The sequence below is a fragment of the Pieris napi genome, chromosome 7 (assembly GCF_905475465.1).
Source record: "Pieris napi chromosome 7, ilPieNapi1.2, whole genome shotgun sequence".
NCBI lineage: Eukaryota > Metazoa > Arthropoda > Insecta > Lepidoptera > Pieridae > Pieris > Pieris napi.
The window spans coordinates 7,907,428-7,930,608 of record NC_062240.1 but is presented as its reverse complement, the minus strand read 5'-3'; the positions used below and the strand labels follow the sequence as shown (position 1 = coordinate 7,930,608).

The following is a 23,181-nucleotide window of genomic DNA, read 5'->3' as shown; positions in this document are numbered from 1 at the left end:
CAGCGTGCTGAAAATCCGTAGTTAGTCTAAATTTTTTCCTTGCTTTATACGGTTAGCAAACAAAGTTACCACGAGGGCTCACTTATATTTTGATATATTGCTCATAATAATATGGGTTTCACTTTAAAAATCGCTTTACCGTGTTTATTTAGCTTGAAAATTACCATTTAAGGTTTGTTTAGCTAGTTAGTGATGGGTTTAGTAAAGTAGAACATTTCATATATTGTTTATCTTAAGATCCTTTGTCATATTGACAAATTAAACCAACCGTAATAACTATAAATTTTGACATTACAAATTTCGACTTTGTTTTATTGCGAAGTTCAGTGTTAGTTGTATCCAATGGTTAAGCGCGCGTTTTCACTAGCGTCGATTTTTAACAATGCGGATTGTCAATGAATGAATCAGGTCAATATTATATTAAAAAATCGACGACATGTCTCACTCTAAAGGCCGGGAACGCCCTTGCGACTGCTGGCATTGAGAGCGTCTATCCCCGTTTTCTCCCTGCTTGAAAGGCACGATTACCTAGAGGGTCACGTTAAAATTAGTATTCAGTGTTATTTTAGTTAAAAGAACTAATCGTAAGACTCATAGTCGATAAAATGAATATCGCCCATAATTATAAAGACACATCATTGTTAGTTCATTTTATAAATTATATTGTCAAGGGTAAAATACTATTTTAACAATTTGTAAATAGGGGTAAAATACTTGGTTTATGATTATTGGCCGGTTTGTTTTCCCAAGTCGCGCGACTCTTTTATGGGTTTCATATTTTTGTAAACATTTGCTGTTTGACTCACGTTTGAAATCTAAGGGCTTAAAATACTAGCGTAACCTATTTACCCAGCTATTTCAAAAATACAGGTTTTACATACAATTTTATCGAGTAATTTACTCCTATATTATGCTGCTGTTTATCCGTGTTTAAACTACTACAAAATTGTGATACTATTCACATTATTGATATAGTGAATTGTTTTATTTTCTTTTACATATTTATATTACAGAAATACATACATTATTCTTACAGCCAATACGATAATGTCGAGAAACGTTCAATAAAATATAATAAAGTACATATATAATATTAAACACATACTAACACTTTCGCTACTGTGAATTCACACTGCGAACATATAAATATGTCGATAGTGTCGGAGACAGCATTTAGTAGGTGCAACGTATTGGATCTTAGAGCTTCAAGTTGCTTTAAAGATATTTTATTTATAAAATATCTAAAATTATACACGTTTTAATGTGCTATAACAAAATACAGTACTAAATAATCAACGGCAATACCCACTATGTACCCACTATTAATACATATTTGATACAAAAACTGTAAAGCTAACAAAATTACTTTATATCTACAATTGCCGCGCCCTACTTTATTAGTCTTAATAACCAAGATGACTCTATCAACCCCCCAAATTTTGTTTACCTAATAGAATAACGAGCTATCGTATAATAAATTGGTAGATTTCCATACTCGATAGCCGTCCGTTTATCATTTTAATACGAGAAAGTGCTCGTGACGTCATTAAGTTCGAAGCCAATATTACTTTCGATTCGAATATGAACTTTATTGCTTTGAAATAAGGATGCTTCGAACGCAAGTGTATGGTTGTTCGTGGAACTTAAAAGGGCAGAAGATTGACAGTACGTTATTAAATTGTGATACAAATGACACAGGCGGGCGATGATTAGTAATTTTATAACGTTGTTAGTTTGGAATTATGGGAGGGTAAATAAACTACCGATTTTTATGTCTTTATTAACATTTGCATATTTCATGTGTTTACTATTGAGCTATTAAGCTGGAAATAACAGAGTTGTGTAGGCGCATTTTAAAAATGCTTTTTTTATGGGACAAGAGGCAAATGAACCGCATGTTATTTTTAATAAAGTAATAACCTCCGCCGTTAGACTCCTGCGACATCTGGGCCTAGCGGGTGCGTTGTGCCTTTCAGGGAATGATACGCTCTTTTCTTGAAGGCACCTAAGTCATATCGGTTTGAAAATACCTCTATTGGCAGTTGGTTCCACAACGAGGTGGTGCGCGGCAGAAACTGCCTTAAGCGCTGTCATGTGGCGGCGAGATAAAGAGGATGGAATTTGTATTCTACCTCGACGTCCGATGATGGAATTTTTATATTGAGAAAGTTTACTCTACTCTAAGTTGAACAATTACTTGTCGTAATAGTAAAAGCTATGGTTGTCGTCGGCGAGGTGGATAACAACTAGCTGGTCACGATTCTCATGGGTCTTCCCACAACAGCTGCCATAAGGGAAGGTAAACACTGAAAAAAGTGGAGGGATAGCACTAGCAGTGCTGCCTTGCTACGGTGACTCGACACTCAGCAATGAAGAATACGACTGAGAAGAAGAACGTAATAGAACGTAGTAGTACCTAACGCAAGTTTGTTTTGAGTCGGCCTGTCTTTTATTCGGTTAATTAATTCATGTAATTTGTATTATAAAAACATTATGTTTTATTCTAGTATACGTATTTTCCGTGAAACATACAAAAGCAGCTGCGAAACCGATAAGAAATTGCTTCCAATGTGATCACTTAGCCCCGTCGTTGATTAGTGGAAATCTCGAATAGCAAACACCTGAGGCCAAATTGTATTAGAGTTTCCGTCGATATCTTAGGTAATTTTATGTGATTTTCACCATGAAAGGAAAATACTTCCACGTCGATAAGGACGGAAACTCGAATCGATGAAAGGAGGTTAAAAATTTGCCACACCTGCTTGAAAAGTCCTTAATTCGCTGGCGTAATCCATCCGTGAGATTTGGCAACCAAAATAAGAGAACATTATTTTTTAGCGTGGTACTATGGTAGGAACATTTGACTAGTAAAAGTATTAATAACACGTTTTTAACAAAATTGGTTTTATTTATATAATTAATAATAATTATTGTTATAATAATTATTATGATCCATACGTTATAAAATAAAAATGTTTCGGTGTGAAATATTAATTCATTACCTACAAGAGATTGCAATTTCAAAAAAAATTGAATTATTTAAGGAACATTTTTTTTCAATATAATAAATTAGCTGTATAACAAAAACTTTTTATTTATTTATTATATTTATTTCCTTATAGTTTAATTAAATAGTTTATCTAGTAGTTTTCTATAAGTTTGCAGATTGAGAGGTTTGCTTGGCTTACAGAGTGATATGACGTGCCATCAGTTAATGAGGAAGGAACGAACCTCGACCGGGATGCCGATAATTACGCCAATCATTAATGCGGGCATAACAAATCCCCGGGAAGCTTTAATCAGGACGCGACGTAACAACAATTATACTTGTCAGTCATATCATTGGTCTTCTATGGCGCAATGGCTATTTTCCAAAAATTTTAATTATAAAGATTATGTTAGAACTATTTACCCCAAAAAGTTACTAAAGAAGTGATAATTACTAAAGTTACTAAAGAGATGATAAAATCCAATCGCACCAGATGTAACATTTTTGGCTTCAGTAGAAAAAAATCCCCGATGGGCTAAAGTAGCTAGGCAAGCCATTCAGAACCAATACAACGTATGACAAGAGTCTTATAAACTAGTGTCTGTGTTACCAGCAGAAAAAAATTAAATAATATTGACAGGAATGGGCCGATTGCTAACGTAGAACGGGAAAAGTAAAACGACAAATGATTACGGTATACGACTTTTTATTCCAATTTTCACAGAAAATACAGTCCAAAATACTTTTTTAAAATACAGGGAAATATAGGAGTCAAATACATATTTTCTTAAGCGACTGTTGCAAGGGCAGCATACGTCCCAATTTGTATAGCTTGTCGTCCTTTAATGAGACGGAAGTACCCTTGATCTGCCCAATTAACGCCCCACGAGTTCTTAATTATCCAGAACTCAGTGTCACCATCTGAAATTAGATTTTTATACGTCTAAATTAATGTTCTCTAGCCCACTCAACAGCGGCTAATCCCTATTGAGACTGACAATGTTTCTGTCAAGCTGGTGAATAAAAACACCGTAAATATTGTAATTTAACTTTATATATTTCTCTTAGCAAATTCGAATTTATTTTCGACCCCACTCAAGATTTAAATTCGAGGCGGGTTCGAATCTGAATCCTCACGATATTCAGTCCATCATACTTACTAGTCCAATGAGGAACCTTATGTATACCACCATAGTTAACCTATCCGACTATTGAGGGCTGATCACCAACATGTCTATAAATTAAATAGGCGCACGATTTTGCTCACTTCGTTGGAGATTTCATTATCTCACCTCTCCTTAATATATTTAGTAGTATAAAATATCTCATAAAAGCATTTTCTATTGTTACATATCTATTTGAAAAAAATGTGTACTTATGTTACCTTTTCCATAACCAACAAGCAAAACAGCGTGATTAATAGTGGGACAAGAAACTGTGGGGGTAAAAATTAAATTTCCTCTCATATGCTTAAATTCGTCGTTAACGCAAATACCTGAAACAAATAGAAGTTATACCAAAAATTTTCTATCGGCTTTACTTCTCGGAGCTCAGACTAGTCAACAAAGTAAAACTTAAGAAGCACAGAGACATACGTATTCATGAGAGAAATTTATATCACTAAATTAAATTAAATTAAATACTAGATGAAACGTATACTAAAGTTCTAAAGTTTTTTACATACAAATAGATAAGGGCCCGTAATTAGCCAATGCATCTTGCAAACTATCTTCATCGTTAACTCCAAGTTGACTTCCTCCAGTGACTGTGACAGCAATTTTACTTTTGTCAGTTCTGCATTGACCTTTTACGTGCTCATAGGGATAGTCTGCTTCTGTCATTGACCCACCCTGTTCGGCTAGAGCTCTGAAAAGTGAATATCAATCCTATTGCATTGAGGTATATTTCTTAGCTTAGAAATAAATAGACCATATCATTAATGGAGCACTGGCCGTCCTATCAAATTTAACTTAAAATATATGAGAATTATTCTCTTCTTAAGAAATGAATATGCTGCTCTTCAGTACTATTTACATTTACACCAATTTTAAATGACTTTTAAAAAAAACCTTTAAGAATGTGTTGTTTTCATTACAGTTTTTACATCAATATACGCAATTATACAAGACGTTAAGTAATCCATTAGTCAAATAATAATATAACGCTATTTAGGATAATAGGTTGTGTACTCACTTAAAAACTTCATGCGGCATACCACCCGCTTTACAACTTGGAGTTGAGCTGCAATCAAATGCTTGCTGATTTGATAGGCTAATTGCTGTGGTGCTGTGTGCTTTAGCATATTGTCCTTCGATATTTCCTATAATATAAAAATAAATGGCATTACAAGAGATGTAACTATGGGCAGCAGTAATGGATACTTTTATTACACAATAATAACGTAAAAAATACCTACCTACGGCGCTGAAGGCAAAACAAGACCCACAATTCAACTGAGACTTGACTTCAGTCACATAACCGTTAGTACGCCAATCTAATTCAGTTGGAAGCTTTTCCCCACTGGGCTTATACTCGATAACATCGCCCGATGTAAAGTTACCATTTAAACCCAAATAGCATTCCGAAATCTCCTCAAAGGTCAAATCTGTGAAGTGATTGATGCCATATGAGTTTTGACTGTTGTCTTCTTTATATTTGTTAATTTTTCTCAAATTTTCCTTGAATATTTCAAAACGATCCGAGCTAGATTCTTTGTTATATTTTTGAAGGAATTGCTTGTAGATCTCAGGAGCTTGGTCTAAGTCATAGTAATCCTGATCCAACAAAGAATATTCTGAAGTAAGTACTTCAGTCACAATTAACACGAGACAGAATAAGCGGAACATTGTCAGGTATGATACACATGGTAGAAATAACTCTAATTATATAGTAGTTGTTATCAAATAAAATTCCAAATATGAATAATAATGCACTTGTAATGAAATATATTTGAAATTTCTTAATAAAATACTTAAAAATTCCTAAATTGTTATTAATTGAAGGATAAATACCAACTCGATAACGCACAACAAAAAACAATTAAACATTCATTTCTTGAAGTTGCCCTACATAACAGTTACATGTATTAAATGTTGATTAGAATTTTTAGAGCTATACATATTATCTTATTTTTGAAGGTCCGTTACCAAAATTGTGTGCAACATAGTGTTTTAACGACTTAAATCGTCACATTTATATAAAATTAATCAAATGCCCTATTCCAGACTTGAACTAATTTCTTCAAACCGTAACAGTCTTGAATTTTGAGCTGTTAAATTCTAATAATTATGGTAAAATGTCGATTCTAATGAGCGTGATCTGATTCTTGTATATTGTGAGTACTGAGTTATAAGTGCAATAAAAAAACCGTAAAGTATTAAAGCCAATAAGGAACAGATATTTACAACATAACGAACGAAAAGAAACTCTGAAGGAAGGACTTCTTACCCTTCTAAATAACGTTACGGACATTGTTCTCAGTATGGCAAGCTAATTGGCAAGTGTATGATACTTAGTGTTGCTATAATTATAGTTAATTTAGCGCCTCCAGCGCTGGATTTTATTTTTTAATAGTAGGCTTTAGTATAGTTATAGCAGTGTTGACCTAGTGGCTTCAGCGTGCGACATTCTTCCCTGAGATCGTAGGTTCGATCCCTGGCTGTGCACCAATGGACATTCTTTCTATACGCATTTTACATTCGCTCGAACGTTGAAGGAAAACATCGTGAGGAAACCGGCTTGCCTTAGACCCAAAAAGTCAACGGCGTGCGTCAGGCACAGAATACTGATCACCTATTTGCCTATTAGATTACCAAATGATCATGAAACAGATACAGAAATCTGAGGCCCAGACCTAAAAAGGTTAATATAGCTACTGTACACTCATAAGAAATATTTAATAATGTTATAGCCGGCGATTCACTATGATGGCATTTTTAATTTTTGTGTTGGGTTCCTCTTGGATAAAAGAGTGCAGGATATTTTTCCTTACACCAGAACAATCGTATATATTGCAAGAACCATAACATAATATATATAGGTAATCACATATACCTACCTGGATTAATATAGATTCGAAAAACGTTCATTCATCGATATATACCTTGAATTATAAGGCTATAGTCATGGACGCGGCGATGCAAATTGCTAGTGAGGAGAATTAACATCTTGCAAAATTCACAAAAAATGCATACAAATGTGAGGGAATCAAATACAATAGCTAAGAAACGATTAACATTTTTCATAAATATTTAGTACAAGGTTTTTTAATAGTTCTCATAACGTTAAAGCCTTATTAAAATTGTATGAAGCGTTTTCCAAAATAATAACCTAAATTATATTCATATATCCAAACAGTGACAATAAAAAGTAACTAATAAATTATACTTTTTATTATTTTGTGCTTCCGGCTTGAACTTCCTGTATGGCATTCAAAGCAAATGAAAATTGTAACTGTCAACCAATTTGGCGCCTATCCTCAAATATATCTGGCAGAGGTTTAAAGTTAGTGTATGAATAACTGAAAGAGACAATATATGAAGCGTATATTAAGCCTATAAATCGTTTTAACCAAAACAGATTTGAAGCCGATTAAGGCATTTTTAAATAAGGTCTGCTATCAAATGTTTTCCTTTATTTCCCAAAAGCTTTGACCCACACTCCATGAAAGTTTACCAACTATATTTTACGTATAAATTATGTGTAATTGGACTAAGTATTTTATTTGATAATCATTGGAATAAAAAATAATGCGTCATAGTCGTAGAATAGTGACGGATCTGACAAATAGTTAACTTTACAGGGCAGCCATTTCAAAATAATATAATCATGTTAGTTTTTTTCATAAGTCATAACTATTTTAATTCATATTCTGTTATTATGAAAATTGGCATACAAGCAAAAGGGTATGTTTTGAAACAAAATAAAAATATTAACAGTAAATTACACAATACACGAACAATAATACCACTCCTCTTTTCCACCGCTTTGGAGATTTTACCGCTATGTGTGACGACACGGACGCGGTGGGTGGAGCCTGCAGCCAGTGGCAGGCGGCAGCGCGACCAGCGGACACGCCGGACAGTGCCATTAGAACTATCAAACGCGAAACCTGTGCGCGCAAATTACGAATTCTCCCTTTGTTACATATAATTAATTTATTCTTGCCTAAACGCTTTCTCTTCTCTTATTGTGCTTACAACTCTTATCATTTATTAACTATGTTTCTTCTGTGTACATTATATACATATTTAAGACGTGAAGAAGTTTCCTTTGTCTTCTTACTGCCTAGCCTAGAAACTATTATTATATGGTGCTCGTGCGCACCTATAAATTGGTGACCCCGACGTGATTATTTGTGTTATTTGACGTTTTTATTTATTAAACATAGCTGCGGCAGGTAAGGACGAAGTGTGCCGCGTTGGCATTAAAGTTCCGCCATTTTGGCCAAATGAACCCGCACTTTGATTTTTACAACTGGAGGGTCAATTTGCGTTGGCCAACATTACCTCAGATGCAACAAAATTCTTCCACGTCAACGCGGATTCGGACTACAAATATATTTGTAACCGATCGGCAGACTAAAATACAATTTTAATTGACATTGGATCCGATTTGTGTTTATCCAAAAAAAATATTTAATAATAGACGCTTGAATAAAACAGATTATAAACTTTATGCAGCGAATGGTTCACTTATGGATGGTTTACTTTAATATTAGATTTTGGAATTAGACGAGCTTTTACGTGGCGGTTTGTGATAGCTGATGTAACCAAACCTATTATAGGCATAGATTTTCTGTCACATTTCAATTTGATGTTGATGCTAGGTTTAATCGCTTGATAGACAATGTTATATCGTTTAGTGCTTTAGCTAAACCTCCTTCAGTTCCTTTATGCCAATCAAATCTTTTACAGGTACCTCACGATACCACGAAATTTTGTCACAGTTTCCCGACATCACTCGTCCAGCTGGAGACCTGTCTATTTATGCTAAAGGTTAAACGCAATACGCTGCATAATATCGATACTGCTTCTGGACCTCCAGTCTACAGTCGTCCTCGTCGGTTGGCACCGGATCGACTCCGTGTTGCTGTGAAGGAGCTCGAGGATATGGTAAGATCAGGTATTGCTCGTAGATCTGACATTCCTTGGCCATAGCCATTACACTTGGTTCCGAAGAAAAACAACGAATGGTGACCATGTGGCGATCATCGTGCATTGAATGCACGCACAATACCCGGCCGATACCCGGTTCGTCACATAGCTGACATGGCTCATAACTTCTTCAATGTTCATTCTTCAGTAAAATAGACTTAATTAGAGCATATAACCAAATTCCAATTCACCCGGACGATATTCTGAAGACAGCTATTACCACTCCATTTGCAATGTTTGAGTTTCCATTCACGAGTTTTGGTCTTCGAAATGCTGCTCAAACATTTCGACGCTTTATGGACGAAATACTACGAGATTTGCATTACTGTTACCCTACATTGATGACATTTTAGTAGCTTCTCAGAACGAAACTCAACATCTGGACCACCTGCATCAAGTATTCCAGCGCCTTCAGGACTATGGAATAATGATTAATGCATCTAAATGCGTGTTTGATGAGTCGCAACTGGAATTGCTCGGATACATCGTTTCCTCTGCAGGTACCTGACCACATCCACAAAAGGTTAAAGCTATCCAGAATTTTCCTCGACAAATTAAATCAGAAAGTTGTTTTTTCAAGTCAATACAAACAACTTTCTGATTTAATATAAATAATTTTAGATACAAATCCACAAGAGTCGTTTAAACTAGCCTAATTTTACACATGAATATGTTATTGTTAATAATACACATACATTGTCCTATAATTCCTAATTTTTAGAACTGCGGTTATTGTACCAAATTTTTTGTAGAGACCTAACCTAATTTAAGCATTATAATGTAATTAAAAAATAAAACATTATTGAGCAGAACTTAGAACGGGAAAAGTTAAACAACATATGATTGCGGTATACGATTTTTTATTCCAATTTTCACAGAAAGTACAGTCCAAAATCTTTTTGAAATTATTATCTTATCTAATATTAATATAGAAGTAAAATATATATTTTCTTAAGCGACTGTTGCAAGAGCAGCATACGACCCAATATTTAATGCTTGTCGTCCTTTAATGAGACGGATGTACCCTTGATCTGCCCAAGAAACGCCCCAAGAGTTCTTAATTATCCAGAACTCAGTTTCACCATCTGAAATTAGTCTTAATACGTCTAAATTAATGTTCTCTAGCCCACTCAACAGCGGCTAATCCCTATTGAGACTGACAATGTTTCTGTCAAACAGGTGTGTAAAAACACCGTAAATATTGTAATTTAAATTAAATATTTCTTATAGAAAATTAAAATTAAATTTTCGACCCCACTCAAGATTTAAATTCTAGGTGGGTTCGATATGGATCCTCACGATATTCAGTCCATCATATTTACTAGTCCAATGAGGAACCTTATGTATACTTACCTAATACCACCATAGTTAACCTATCCGACTATTGAGGGCTGATCACCAACATGTCTATAAATTAAATAGGCGCACGATTTTGCTCACTTTGTTGGGGATTTCATTATCTCACCTCTCCCAAATATATAGTATAAAATATCTCATGAAAGCATTTTCTATTGTTACATATCTATTTGAAAAAATGTATACTTATGTTACCTTTTCCATAACCAACAAGTAGAACAGCGTGGTTATTACTGGGGCAAGAAACTGTGGGGGTAAAAATTGAATTTCCTCTCTGTTGCTTAAGTTGGTCGTTAGAGCAAATAGCTGAAACAAATAGAAGTTATACCAAAAAAATTCTATCCCCTTTATTCTCTAGAGCTTAGACTAGTCAACAAAGTAAAACTTAAGAAGCACAGACACATACGTAGTCATGAAAGAAATTAATAGTGAAATAGACAGGAGTGTCTATTTCACTAAATAAAATACAAAATGAAACGTATACTAAAGTTCTAAAGTTTTTTACATACCAATAGATAAGGGCCCATAATTAGCCAATGCATCTTGCAAACTATCTTCATCGTTAACTCCAAGTTGACTTCCTCCAGTGACTGTGACAGCAATTTTACTTTTGTCAGTTCTGCATTGACCTTTTACTTGCTCATAGGGATAGTCTGCTTCTGTCATTGACCCACCCTGTTGGGCTAGAGCTCTGAAAAGTGAATATCAATCCTATTGCATTGAGGTATATTTATTAGCTTAGGAATAAATTGACCATATCATTAATGGAGCACTGGCCGTCCTGTCAAATTTAACTTAACATATATGTTATTATTATTTTCTTAAGAAATGAAAATGCTGCTCTTCAGTACTATTTACATTTACAACAAGTTTAAATGACTTTTTTAAAAAATATTTAAGAATGTGTTGTTTTCATTACAGTTTTTACATCATCAATCCATTAGCCAAAGAATAATATAACGCTATTTAGGAAAAATAGGTTGTGTACTCACAGAAAAACGTCATGTGGGAAACCACCCCGTTTACAATCTGGAGTTGAGCTGCAATCAAATGCTTGCTGATTTGATAGGCTAATTGCTGTGGTGCTGTGTGCTTTAGCATATTGTCCTTCGATATTTCCTATAGGTAATATAAAAATAAATGGCATTACAAGAGATGTAACTATGATCAGCAGTAATGGACACTTTTATTACACAATAAAAACTAAAAATCTAAAAAAAAAACCTACCTACGGCGCTGAAGGCAAAACAAGACCCACAATTCAACTGAGACTTGACTTCAGTCACATAACCGTTAGTACGCCAATCTAATTCAGTTGGAAGCTTTTGCCCACTGGGCTTATACTCGATAACATCGCCCGATGTAAAGTTACCATTAAAACCTAAATAGCATTCCGAAATCTCCTCAAAGGTCAAATCTGTGTAATGATTGATGCCATATGAGTTTTGACTGTTGTTTTCTTTATATTTGTTAATTTTTCTCAAATTTTCCTTGAATATTTCAAAACGATCCGAGCTAGATTATTTGTTATATTTCTGAAGGAATTGCTTGTAGATCTCAGGAGCTTGGTCTAAGTCATAGTAATCCTGATCCAACAAAGAATATTCTGAAGTTAGTACTTCAGTCACAATTAACACGAGACAGAATAAGCGGAACATTGTCAGGTATGATACACATGGTAGAAATAACTCTAATTATATAGTAGTTGTTATCAAATAAAATTCCAAATATGAATAATAATGCACTTGTAATGAAATATATTTGAAATTTCTTAATAAAATACTTAAAAATTCCTAAATGGTTATTAATTGAAGGATAAATACCGACTCGATAACGCACAATAAAAAACAATTAAACATTCATTTCTTGAAGTTGTAACATAACAGTTACATGTATTAAATGTTGATTAGAATTTTTAGAGCTATACATATTCTCTTATTTTTGAAGGTCCGTTCCCAAAATTGTGTGCAATATAGTGTTTTAACGACTTAAATCGTCACATTTATATAAAATTAATAAAATGCCCTATTCCAGACTAATTTCTTCAAACCGTAAAAGTCTTGAATTTTGAGCTGTCAAATTCTAATAATTATGGTAAAATGTCGATTGCAATGAGCGTGATCTGATTCTTGTATATTGTGAGTTATAAGTGCAATAAAAAAACCGTAAAGTATTAAAGCCTCACAAACATAAACTATTTGTCGGAATGAAATTCTGAAGGAAGTACTTCTTACCCTTCTAAATAACGTTACGGACATTGTTCTCAGTATGGCAAGCTAATTTGCAAGTGTATGATACTTAGTGTTGCTATAATCATAGTTAATTTAGCGCCAACAGCGCCGATTTTGAATTTTTTAACTGTACGCTTTAGTAATGAAAAAAAAATCTGCATGTGTATGGCTATACTTAGTATTGCTATAATCATAGTTAGTGCCCCCAGAGCAAGTTTTACCTATTGATCGGGCTCCAACTCCGAAAACGTATGACAGGTATTTCGAATGAAACGAGGCATTCGTAAACCAAATGGTAATTTTTAAACGTTAGCTGGGCAGCTAGAAAATAATCCCTATCTACCAAACAATAAACATAACTACACCCCACTAGTATAAAAAGTTCTTTATATTGTCAACAAATAAAAATCTAAAGTATTAGGGTGATATAGGGTATATATTCTTCGAAAACATTCTCATTTAACATTTAAGGCGATGTTTGAGCAACATATTTTCCTATGACACAGGCATTTCTAAACGAATGTAACCTTCTTCACCCCATGTCGTTGCCTCCATCGTTGCCACTATCTGAAAGATACAACTATTTAATGTGTTATATGACAGGCAGGCAACCCCCCACTAAGTATACTGGTATAAGCGCAATGAAATGTACCTGCCCACCGCACGGTAACCACCGCAATATTTTTTTAGTGATACTACGAGTAAACAATCTATTTTCTTATATCTTTCGTGTTTTTAAATATTCGTATGTATTGTAAACAAATTGGGAACCTGACAGAAGAATAAAAGGATACCATTACCATTGACCACACACAGTGCAGTCACATGGCCCCCAACAAAAGCCCCCATTAATCATTATAACTTAGAAACCACGCGTTACTACAGAGAAAATAATTTCGCATTTCGACCTATTAATTTTATATTCGAATTCCAAATTCTAATTGTTTTTCATGATTCGCACCATATCCAAAGGAATTAACCTAGATTGTAATAACACACAACTATTGCACAGGTATTTCTATATTTTATTATTATGTTATCTTTTGACGTTTGAAGTAGGTACTACAACATTCTTTGGTTTTCTTTCTAGTACATACAGATTGTGAAGGCTCGTTTTATTGGATTCCAGTACTAAAGAAAGATTTCTTTTTATTGGATTTACCAATAGATAGTGGTCTGTAGTTGCTGTTTGCTTGATATTAGCAGCTCCTTTCCACCGGTGACCTTCACGACTATTCAGTTTGAGTCGGTGAGAGTAGTGTTCCTTTATCGAACTTCCTTGGGAAGCTAAAGATCTGAAAAATATATTGCTGTTGTTAAAATAAAACAAATAGGTATCTTATAGATGTATAGGTCGGCTTTGACCAATTCATTCATAGTTTTCAAAGATTACTAATTTTCCGGCTAATTATGGCAGTACCGAAAACTTATATATTATACTTAATATAACTTATACATTATATATTATATTATAAATTATAACTTATATATTATACTTATATATTATACTTAATAATTAAGATTAATATTAATTATTAAGTATACACTTACTGGAACACCCAGTGTCGCCAACCCCCACCACACCTCCATCACTGGTTGTCATTCCAATACTTGTTGTTCAGTAAGACGTCGCAAGCAAATTATTATTATTATTTATTTCTTGTTAATTACGCTGTAATATAGGTAATAGAAAGTAACTATCTCAGCAGCAATACTACTAAATAGTTTGAAGTACTTACAGATATGGGGCCGTTCAAGTATTACGTAAGCAGATTTACTGCAATTTATCCCCCCTCCCCCTTCCTCTTGTCAACAAAATTAAGCAAAGCTCTCAAAAATAATAGTACATAAACGTATTATTCCTCGAAAATGCTTTTCGTTTTCAAGCATAGGCAATGTATAGGTAATATGTGTAAAAAAGTAAATAATTACTGTTGACGTAATTACCAAATAAGAAAATCAACCCCCCCCCCATACTGCTTACGTCATACTTGAACGGCCCTATTTGTTTCAATTACGAACCATGACATTTTTAAAATTTCTCAAAACTTGCTTATCTTGCAGAAGATGTGAGGCACGTGCTTATAGTAAATACTTGCCCAAAAACTTCTAATATATTCCAAACAAAGTAGTCCAAGCTACTTTGCTACATTAAACCTTTCATAATATAATCTCGAGGTTCCCCATTACTGAAATTACCTCTTACACCCAAAAACATTTTCAGGAGTCAAATCAGTGAATTGGTTGACACCAAATTTGGCTGATTCACTTTTCATATTTCATTCTAGATAGAATATATAATTATCAGAAGACATAACTTCAGAAGCCAAACGAGTAGAACGTAAAGTAAATAAATCATTGTGAATTGTTTATTTAATTTTCAGTTATTGTGGTCGCTTATTAATTGGATGTTAGATTAAAAAATGTAGTAGGCATTTTCAGAAATAACTAACGTAAGTTATGTTAAAGATTCCTTGATAGCGTATCAAATGAATGTATATATTTTAGTATTCACTGTTGATAAGCAATTATCTGTAAACTAAAATTATATTGTTAATAAATAAATTTAAACTATGTGAATATTATGTGTGGCCTGATCGGACTTTGATCGGTGTACATACGCCTATGTATTACTACGTGTTTGCGTATCGTTCTTTAGCAATGAAAGTGCATGTTCCTATTTCAACGTCTATTGATGGAGGTAAAAATATTTGGGTTTCTCATTTATTCAGTATTTTTGAAGTGAAACTTCTTTATCGGGGTTGGAAAAAAATTTAGTGTAACATTTTTGCGTTACGCCTCACATTTTTCCGTTACGCGCCAACTTTTGAAGTGAAACTTCTTTATCGACGTATGGGAGAAATTTTGTAGCAGGTTACGCGCCATGTTGCTTTTTGAAGTCAAACTTCTTTATCGGCGTTGGAAAAAAATTTACACACATTTGTCACATTTTTCGGTTACGCGCCATCTTTTTCTTGTCCACGGTTGATCCGAAGAGATTCGAAGCCATTAGTAACAAAAATATATAATAACGATAACAATGATAGTAATACTAATAATTATATTACAATTAATGAAATTCTGTAATAATCTTAGTACTACATAGTAGTACAGTAATAATAAATGAAATAATTGTATTTGTATTCATGTCTATGATAATAAAAGCCTTTTGTTAAACTTTATCTAATTTAACTTTATTTAACCAATTTCTGTAAAGTTGCATATAGTAGATAATTTTTCGAAAAATAAGGTCATAAAGAAGTTTCACTTCTTACTTGTGTACACCTAGTACACGCACACATTTTTTTATTTAATTACAACATTTAACTTTTTTAACATGATGTTGTAGGTACTTACAAATATTTTCTAAAAACCTTGTCGATTTAAAAAAGTAGCGAAGGGTTTATTGCCAGTTCTTCTTCTTCGAACTGCCTTAGCATTCTGATAATCCGTGATTTCAACTCGCACCTCACTTTACTAACAGCCTTGCTCATTTTTCGTCTCGGTAAGTTTGGAGGAGTTTGTAGCTGGATTACCAAGTGATTTGTTGTCTATGAATATCGTGACAAAGTACCCATTTTATTTATAAAAATAGTTGATTGGCTAAATTTTCATGTTGAATACTAAATATTTACTATTTCATTTTATAAAAATTAGATTGATTATTGAAGGGAAAGTACATCGAACATGTTATGGAGGACCTAGTTTAAATTCAAAATAGATAAAAATAATTGTTTAATATATAGTAATAATTGTGTATATACCTAACGAAAAAAAATCTTTACCAATAATAACCAATTATGAATAATTTGAATATGTTATTAACTGTACAAACCATCTGGCAAAGGGGCCACTTAAAGGTAGGTAGTAAGTTTCGTTCGCCAACGTCTTTTTTTCTTAATATTCTTTTTTTTAAGTTTTTGGAGTAGCATCTCTTAAATATAGAAAAATAAAGCTTTGATGTTAATGAGGCCATGGTTACTGCGATATTGTGGATTTCATGACACTAATTATTTTCCGAAATTACTTTGGCATATATCGGTAATACTTTCGTGAAACTTATTTCCCATCATGCAACTAATTTCATTATGTAATTCCGTCTTAAGTATTTTGAGTGTCGAATTTTAGTTACAAATGTAACCAATCTCGATCGGCGCTTTCGCGGTTATTGTTTATCAGATCTATGCCAAATCGTAAAATGACTTTCGCTGGTTTGAGAGCGGAATCAGCTGTGAGAGTTTTTGAAAAGTAAGTTACAAAATGGCAAGGTAATCGATCCAGATGAGATGCTGATGAGTTTTGGTTCCTAAATTGAATCGATTTTTTTGTACCATGACCAACAAGTGACAGCCATGCCAAAAAAAACAGTCATAACTTCTACGATTTGTTCGTTCTTTAAAATTTACGACTCACAGACATTTCGATATTTTTGTATCTTGGCGCTAATTCCAAGTCCACACCCGGGTTTTTTGTCACATTAAAATAAAAATAAAGTATTGCTGGTAAATTTATTTATTATGAATTTTGTTTTCTATGGTAAAGAATATCCGACAAGTTTATACGAAAAATACTTGCTTCTTATTCAACATCAGCCAAAAAAGCAACATTGCCAATACCACACGCACCAACTCCTCTGATCAAGCGCAGGTAGCCATGATCACCCCATTTCTCACCCCAAGAGTTCTTAATAATCCAGTAATCTTTATTGTTCTCTGCAAAATATAATAACATGTTATTATGCAAATATATAATTAAATATATTATATATGAGAGAGTTGTACGTTTATAAATTCGATAAAATGTAAGTATATATGGATGTAAGTATATAGTATGGGCGGACGTGGAGCAAATTACCCCAACATTGATTTGTTCCCTTTGGACAACGTTGGAGTAAGGTACCTTGGTCATTCAAGTACCAATTAAAGAATTTAGTTGGCGCCTGTTTGGCAATACCAGTAACTACAACTGGTGCTTTCATCGCTCAACGTAGAGGTATTGCAATACCGCGAGGAGATGGTGACAGCAAAAAGGGAAGGATCCACAATGTTTATTTATGTTTTGTTTATTCATTAATTATTATTGTTTTAAAATTTTAAAGTATAAAATCAAGCAAGTCTTTTCTTCATCCTCATAATATTTCAATATACCTACAATACATTCTCTGCACTCGGTTAAATTGCTGTCTATATATTTACCTCTTCCATATCCTACTACTATCACTGCATGATTGAGATTGTTTGTTCTACTAGTTTCACAATAGGCTCCATCATAGATCTCATGAGTAACCTTTGCGGCCATTTTATGAGTAAACCTTATAGCTGAAATAAAAACGTTATCTACTATATAACGTTGTCGACTGCATATGGATAATTTTCCAACTGTATAATATAAGTTCAATATTTTAAGTGTGAAAGTTAGAAGACATATTAAACGATAGAAATATGGTTATACGTCGATAAAACTCTAGTCTTTGATTTTGATAATTGCTACATAGTCAGATTTTGTTAATTATTAATTTTCCTAATAATACTTGTGGTGTTAGTTATAGGATCAAATGCCATTTCTATTAACTTTGGTCAAGATTTTAATGAGACTAATTAAGATAGGTACTTGAATTTGTGTTGCTTACCAACTGATAATGGTCCCAAATGCGCAACTGCGTCTTTCATGGCGTCCTCGTCTTTCAGCATTAACTGTGTACCACCGTTAACTTTAACTTCAATTTCTTCTTTATCAGTTTTACATTTACCTTGTACGCTTACATACGGATAATCTTTATCTCTCATCGAACCACCTTGTTCAGAAAGCGTTCTGAAATGAGTGGTTTATCTTACTAAATTATGCATGTATACGTTATTTCTGATGGCGCCAAATTACTTTAATTGATTATCTTACATAAGATTATATATGTATCTCCTTAACAATATTATTAATCTAATTTAAATCGGCATTTATAGATATTATCAGTTGGGAAAATTATGTAACCTAAAGTGTGATTTCCAAAATTCCGTATTAAATAAAGCTAAATATCCTTTAAGTTATCTCCTGAAATATGCTTAAACTGCTAAAGAACAGCAATGACTGTAATAGTGTTTAATTATTCATCAACTTACTCAAAAACGTGTACAGGGTCTCCTCCGTCACAGCCGAGATCTAAATAATCGCAGTCGAGAGCCTGTTGTGCAGACAGATTAATAGCTGTAATGTTGTGCTTCATAGCGTGACGACTTTCAATATGCCCTAAAAACATAAGGGATTTTTTTAAATAGACACAATGGTTCAATGGTAACAAGTTAAACTATAAAACAAGCTTTTCCTTGACAACGTTTATATTTTTCAAAGTACAAGTCTTCATCTTAAAACTTTTATTTTCAACATAAATTAGAGGAAGGTGGTGGTGGTGGCTGGTGCGGCTTGTGAAGCGGCTGAAAAAGTTAAAGCATGCAAATACTAGACTCCGAATATGATTTTGTCCCATTCGGTGTTGAGACCCTTGGTCCGTGGGGTCCTAGCGCTTTAAGGCTTTTTAAAGAAATATCAAAAAGGTTAGTCGACATCAAAGGAGACCGAAGATCTTGCAGCTACCTCGGACGATGAATAAGTCTAGCTATTCAAAGAGGGAACGCTGCCAGTATCTTCGGAACCTTGCCTAATGGGACTCCTTTAATAATATATTTTAGTTATTATTTCTTAAGGTTAGTTTCAATGATTACATTGAAACACATACATCTTATATGTATTTATTTAGAGGAATATGTACATTGGTGTTTCCAAATCTTGCTTACCAACAGCACTAAACGCATAGCATGATCCACACCGATGAAATTGTGATTGGTGCTTTACAGACGAAACGTAACCAAATCGTCTCCAATCCAAATTTTCAGGAGCTCCACCTTTGGATTCGTATTCTATTACATCAACACCAGTACGCGAGCTTATAATTTCATTAAGCCCAAGGTATGTTTGAGAAAACTCGTCCTCAGTCAAATCAGCGAACTCGTTCAAAGTATACTTTCTATTTTCTTCTTTATTCCACTGGTTTATTTTTAATAAATTATCTTTCAGCACATTTAATCGCTTTCTGTATTCAGATTTGTCGTAAAATTTATCAAAATATTCAAGAAACTGTTTGAATATTTCCTCAGATTCATCAATGTCGTAATAATTTTGGTTAAGTAAATGAAATTTTTCACAGAAAATTTTGGACGTTGTAACCAATAACAAGAGTAAAATAGAATACATGGTGGTAAGATACTTATGTATGATAAGAAAATTCAGCCGTATTTATATAACTTTTTGTTATTTAAGTAATGCCAGTAACATTTTAATGTTCACGTTGAAGTAAAATAGACCAAATTATGACGTTGCTCAATAAAACAATTCACGTGGGAATATAGTACAATGCATTTAAACACTGCAAAATTATTTAAATATGTATGTATTATTAAAGAAACGGCGCAAGGAATAGTGCAGTGGCTTTAGTACAAGTATTGAGTTGAAATGCGACGTTTTCGTACTTATTTAGGTATATATTTTGTCACAACTTTTTTTCTATCGAGACAAATTTTCTGAATTTTATTATAATAATAATAACCTTTATTGCTGTAAAATACTTATCCTAGTACATGAAAATATGAAGTACTATAAACACTAATAGGTAATTAATCGGCAAGCCGGCTAATTTATTTTTTACAGCTTGTCCTTCGACATAGGCCTCCTCAAACAGCTTCCACTATTCTCAGTGTCTAGCTTTACGTAGCCACGTAGATATTATATCATCTTGCCATCTTTTTATTTGTCTTCCTCGTTTTATTTTGTCATTGCCAGGAAGCGGTTCCGACGCTTTTTTCGTCTTTCGCATTTTATTTTATGTTTTCGTGCTAATTCAAGATCGTTGATTTTCATTTAATAGGTATATCATCATTATCGTAGACATTATTGGACTTCAGCACAAAATTGTATTATTGTAACTAACATAGAAAATCCTGAAAAGATTAACCTGAGTCAAAGTAAGAGTGCAATCGTTTTGTCATTTAAATTGTCATACATAAAACCTGGGGTACCCATATTTTTGGATTTTATGGTGTGGGAAAATATCGCTACTCAATTGTCGACCCATACTAATGTGAAAAGCTGATCTCCTACTTTCCTATAAAAATGTTACAGCGGTAACAGATCCGTAATGATAAAATTGTCATACATTCTTGGACCACAACAAAATGCCCGAAGCGATGCGAAACTTAAATTGGAAATCTTTGAGATTCAAATCGCCACAATGATGTTAAAATTGTAGCCAGTTGGATTTCAAAGGAGTTCAAGATGTAACGTACATTACAATATTGTGCAAAGTAAATTGCTCTTTACAACTGTAGCTTTAAGGCCACCTTTGTTAACACCAATTGATACAGACCAGTTCGTTAGGTTTTCTTGCTATTCCCTGGTACATTATGATCCGTACATTGAATGATGTACATTTTGATGTTATGTACTTCAAGGTTAAAAAAAACGTGTGTGTACTTATGTACACGCGTTAGAAGTTATACTTCTTTGGTAACAAGATAAAAATCTTTTCAAAAATTTTATTCTACGTTTGTAGAAAAATCGACACTAACAATAGAAAAAACTAAAATGTTGATTAAAGCTAACTTCTGGGTGTCGGTTTTTTGTGACGGTGTGCCTCGTAAAAATTTACTCTCATAATTTTTCCCTAACGCGCCAAAAGAAGTATAACTTCAAAGAGATGTATGGACTATTTACTCATAAAAATGAATACGGCCTTTTACATGACAAGGAACTATAAACAAGCAACTAATAATGTTTATTACTCTTCGTGTTGCAGTAGGAATATCCTAAATAGATTTCTTCTAAACTATTTCTAAGTTTTATAACATAAAAAAAAGAGTCTATAATATTAAAGAAACTAATCAGAAATTCATAGAAATAAACACTTAGGTAATGGAAATCGTATTCAAGAGGTGATGTAAAAAGTAAAGCGGGTTGTGAACGACACCCGAGGGAGACAGAATCGGTTATTTGAGCGGCGACTGCCTTCCTCTATAGTCTATGGGCTATACATAGAGTACGCATGTGGAAAAACCAGGGGGAACAAAAGTATTGTATGATTAAAAAAGCCAATATTTTTACGTACAATGTAAATACGAGTTATATTAATATATAGTAATAGTTTCAAGTGTAAACTAAAATTCTGATTGTTAGACATTTAGATTTATAATCTATGATACGCTGTAACAGGTTACTGCGTTTTAAGTCATCGTTAACTAATTAACCATTAAATTTCGTAGTTCCATTGCTCCTCTGATATACAAGATATCATTTGATGTAATTTTCCTACCTACAGAGTTTTTTATAGAAATAAGATTTTTGATTATTGGACAACAGTAGACAAACCGATCAGCAGTCAAGTATGATTTAAGACGCTTAAAATATAAATGGCTCTGAAAGAATTCTCTTTTTTTATCGTCAACACGCAATCGGCGAAAGCCTTGCGACCCTTATATTTAATTCAAAATGTTAGTCTGTTAAAGTATTCACTCAATCCTTATTAAAAAATAGAAATCCCCAACTTGGTTGTCTTACTTGGTAAAGTTGTTAAATATTAGCAAAAATTTAATTTTTCTTTGAAAATAATACAATAATAATAATTGTATCGTGCTTACTATATTAATATTTAGTTTACTATGTAAATATTTTTGTAAATACCGCAAGTGATATAAAAACATAGTATAAATTCTCGTTAAAACAATATATAGCTTATCTACAATGAAAATAGTGTTCCACGACAAAATATCACAGGTTAAAGCGATAGATTAAAACGCTCACAAAGATTACCCCTGAATAATACGCTCGTAAATATTCTAAACAATCCACGAAGCGATTTGGCGAAGATTAAATTTCTTATACATAAGAATTGCTTCTCTATTGCGGGATTATGTAGGCGACTAGGATTACATTCTTACTTTGCTGTCATGAAAAAGGTTTTCATATTATAACATAGGTTGTGTGTTTGTAGGATAGATGGCGCCATGCCATATTAGCACACGCTGGTGGCCAATGAACCCAATTAGTCTACCCTCAAACGTGGATGAGTTTGAATAGTTAACGTAATAGGATTTAGCAATTATTTTTGTATTGATAACATTTGTAAAGCATAAACCAACATTGTAACTATATTTTTATTCCGAAAAAAGAAACTGCACCGATGCAGCGGCGGTCTAAATATTACATAAAAAAATATAAACATAATAATACACTAGGGCGCGGCGTCAGCGCAGCTAAATCGTCGACAGTAAATAACAATAGAAAAATATTATTAGTAAATAAGAACTAAACTACAAACAACATTATTTATTCGATTCTAATGTCACCTATATATTTTGCTTTTCGATTACACTAGAGTTTCATATACCACTCGACCTACGAGAAATAATCT

The 23,181-nt window shown here is 33.3% G+C and overlaps 2 protein-coding genes across 2 annotated transcripts; both read right to left on the bottom strand.

The window, feature by feature from the left end:
• Positions 1-3,675: 3,675 nt before the first annotated feature.
• LOC125051395 (cathepsin S-like) lies at positions 3,676-12,158 on the bottom strand. The gene is made up of 5 exons (XM_047651671.1): positions 11,729-12,158; positions 11,493-11,619; positions 11,010-11,191; positions 10,696-10,806; positions 3,676-3,910 (listed from the first exon to the last, which is right to left on the bottom strand). The coding sequence occupies exons 3-5, from the start codon at positions 11,164-11,166 to the stop codon at positions 3,777-3,779; spliced, it is 402 nt and encodes a 133-aa protein (XP_047507627.1). The 5' UTR covers positions 11,167-11,191; positions 11,493-11,619; positions 11,729-12,158; the 3' UTR covers positions 3,676-3,776.
• A 5,069-nt stretch (positions 12,159-17,227) lies between these two features.
• On the bottom strand, positions 17,228-19,994 carry LOC125051391 (ervatamin-B-like). The gene is made up of 5 exons (XM_047651667.1): positions 19,517-19,994; positions 18,845-18,971; positions 18,361-18,542; positions 17,927-18,049; positions 17,228-17,443 (listed from the first exon to the last, which is right to left on the bottom strand). The coding sequence occupies exons 1-5, from the start codon at positions 19,971-19,973 to the stop codon at positions 17,310-17,312; spliced, it is 1,023 nt and encodes a 340-aa protein (XP_047507623.1). The 5' UTR covers positions 19,974-19,994; the 3' UTR covers positions 17,228-17,309.
• Between the last annotated feature and the right edge of the window lie 3,187 nt (positions 19,995-23,181).

Coding starts and splice junctions, on each gene's coding strand:
- LOC125051395 (XM_047651671.1), bottom strand. CDS start 11,166: ATGACAGAAGCAGACTATCCCTATGAGCAAGTAAAAGGTCAATGCAGA. Junction 10,807..11,009: donor TTATGGGCCCTTATCTATTG/GTATGTAAAAAA, acceptor TATTTGTTTCAG/CTATTTGCTCTAACGACCAA. Junction 3,911..10,695: donor ACTTGTTGGTTATGGAAAAG/GTAACATAAGTA, acceptor ATCTAATTTCAG/ATGGTGACACTGAGTTCTGG.
- LOC125051391 (XM_047651667.1), bottom strand. CDS start 19,973: ATGTATTCTATTTTACTCTTGTTATTGGTTACAACGTCCAAAATTTTC. Junction 18,972..19,516: donor CTATGCGTTTAGTGCTGTTG/GTAAGCAAGATT, acceptor TTATGTTTTTAG/GGCATATTGAAAGTCGTCAC. Junction 18,543..18,844: donor GACCCTGTACACGTTTTTGA/GTAAGTTGATGA, acceptor CACTCATTTCAG/AACGCTTTCTGAACAAGGTG.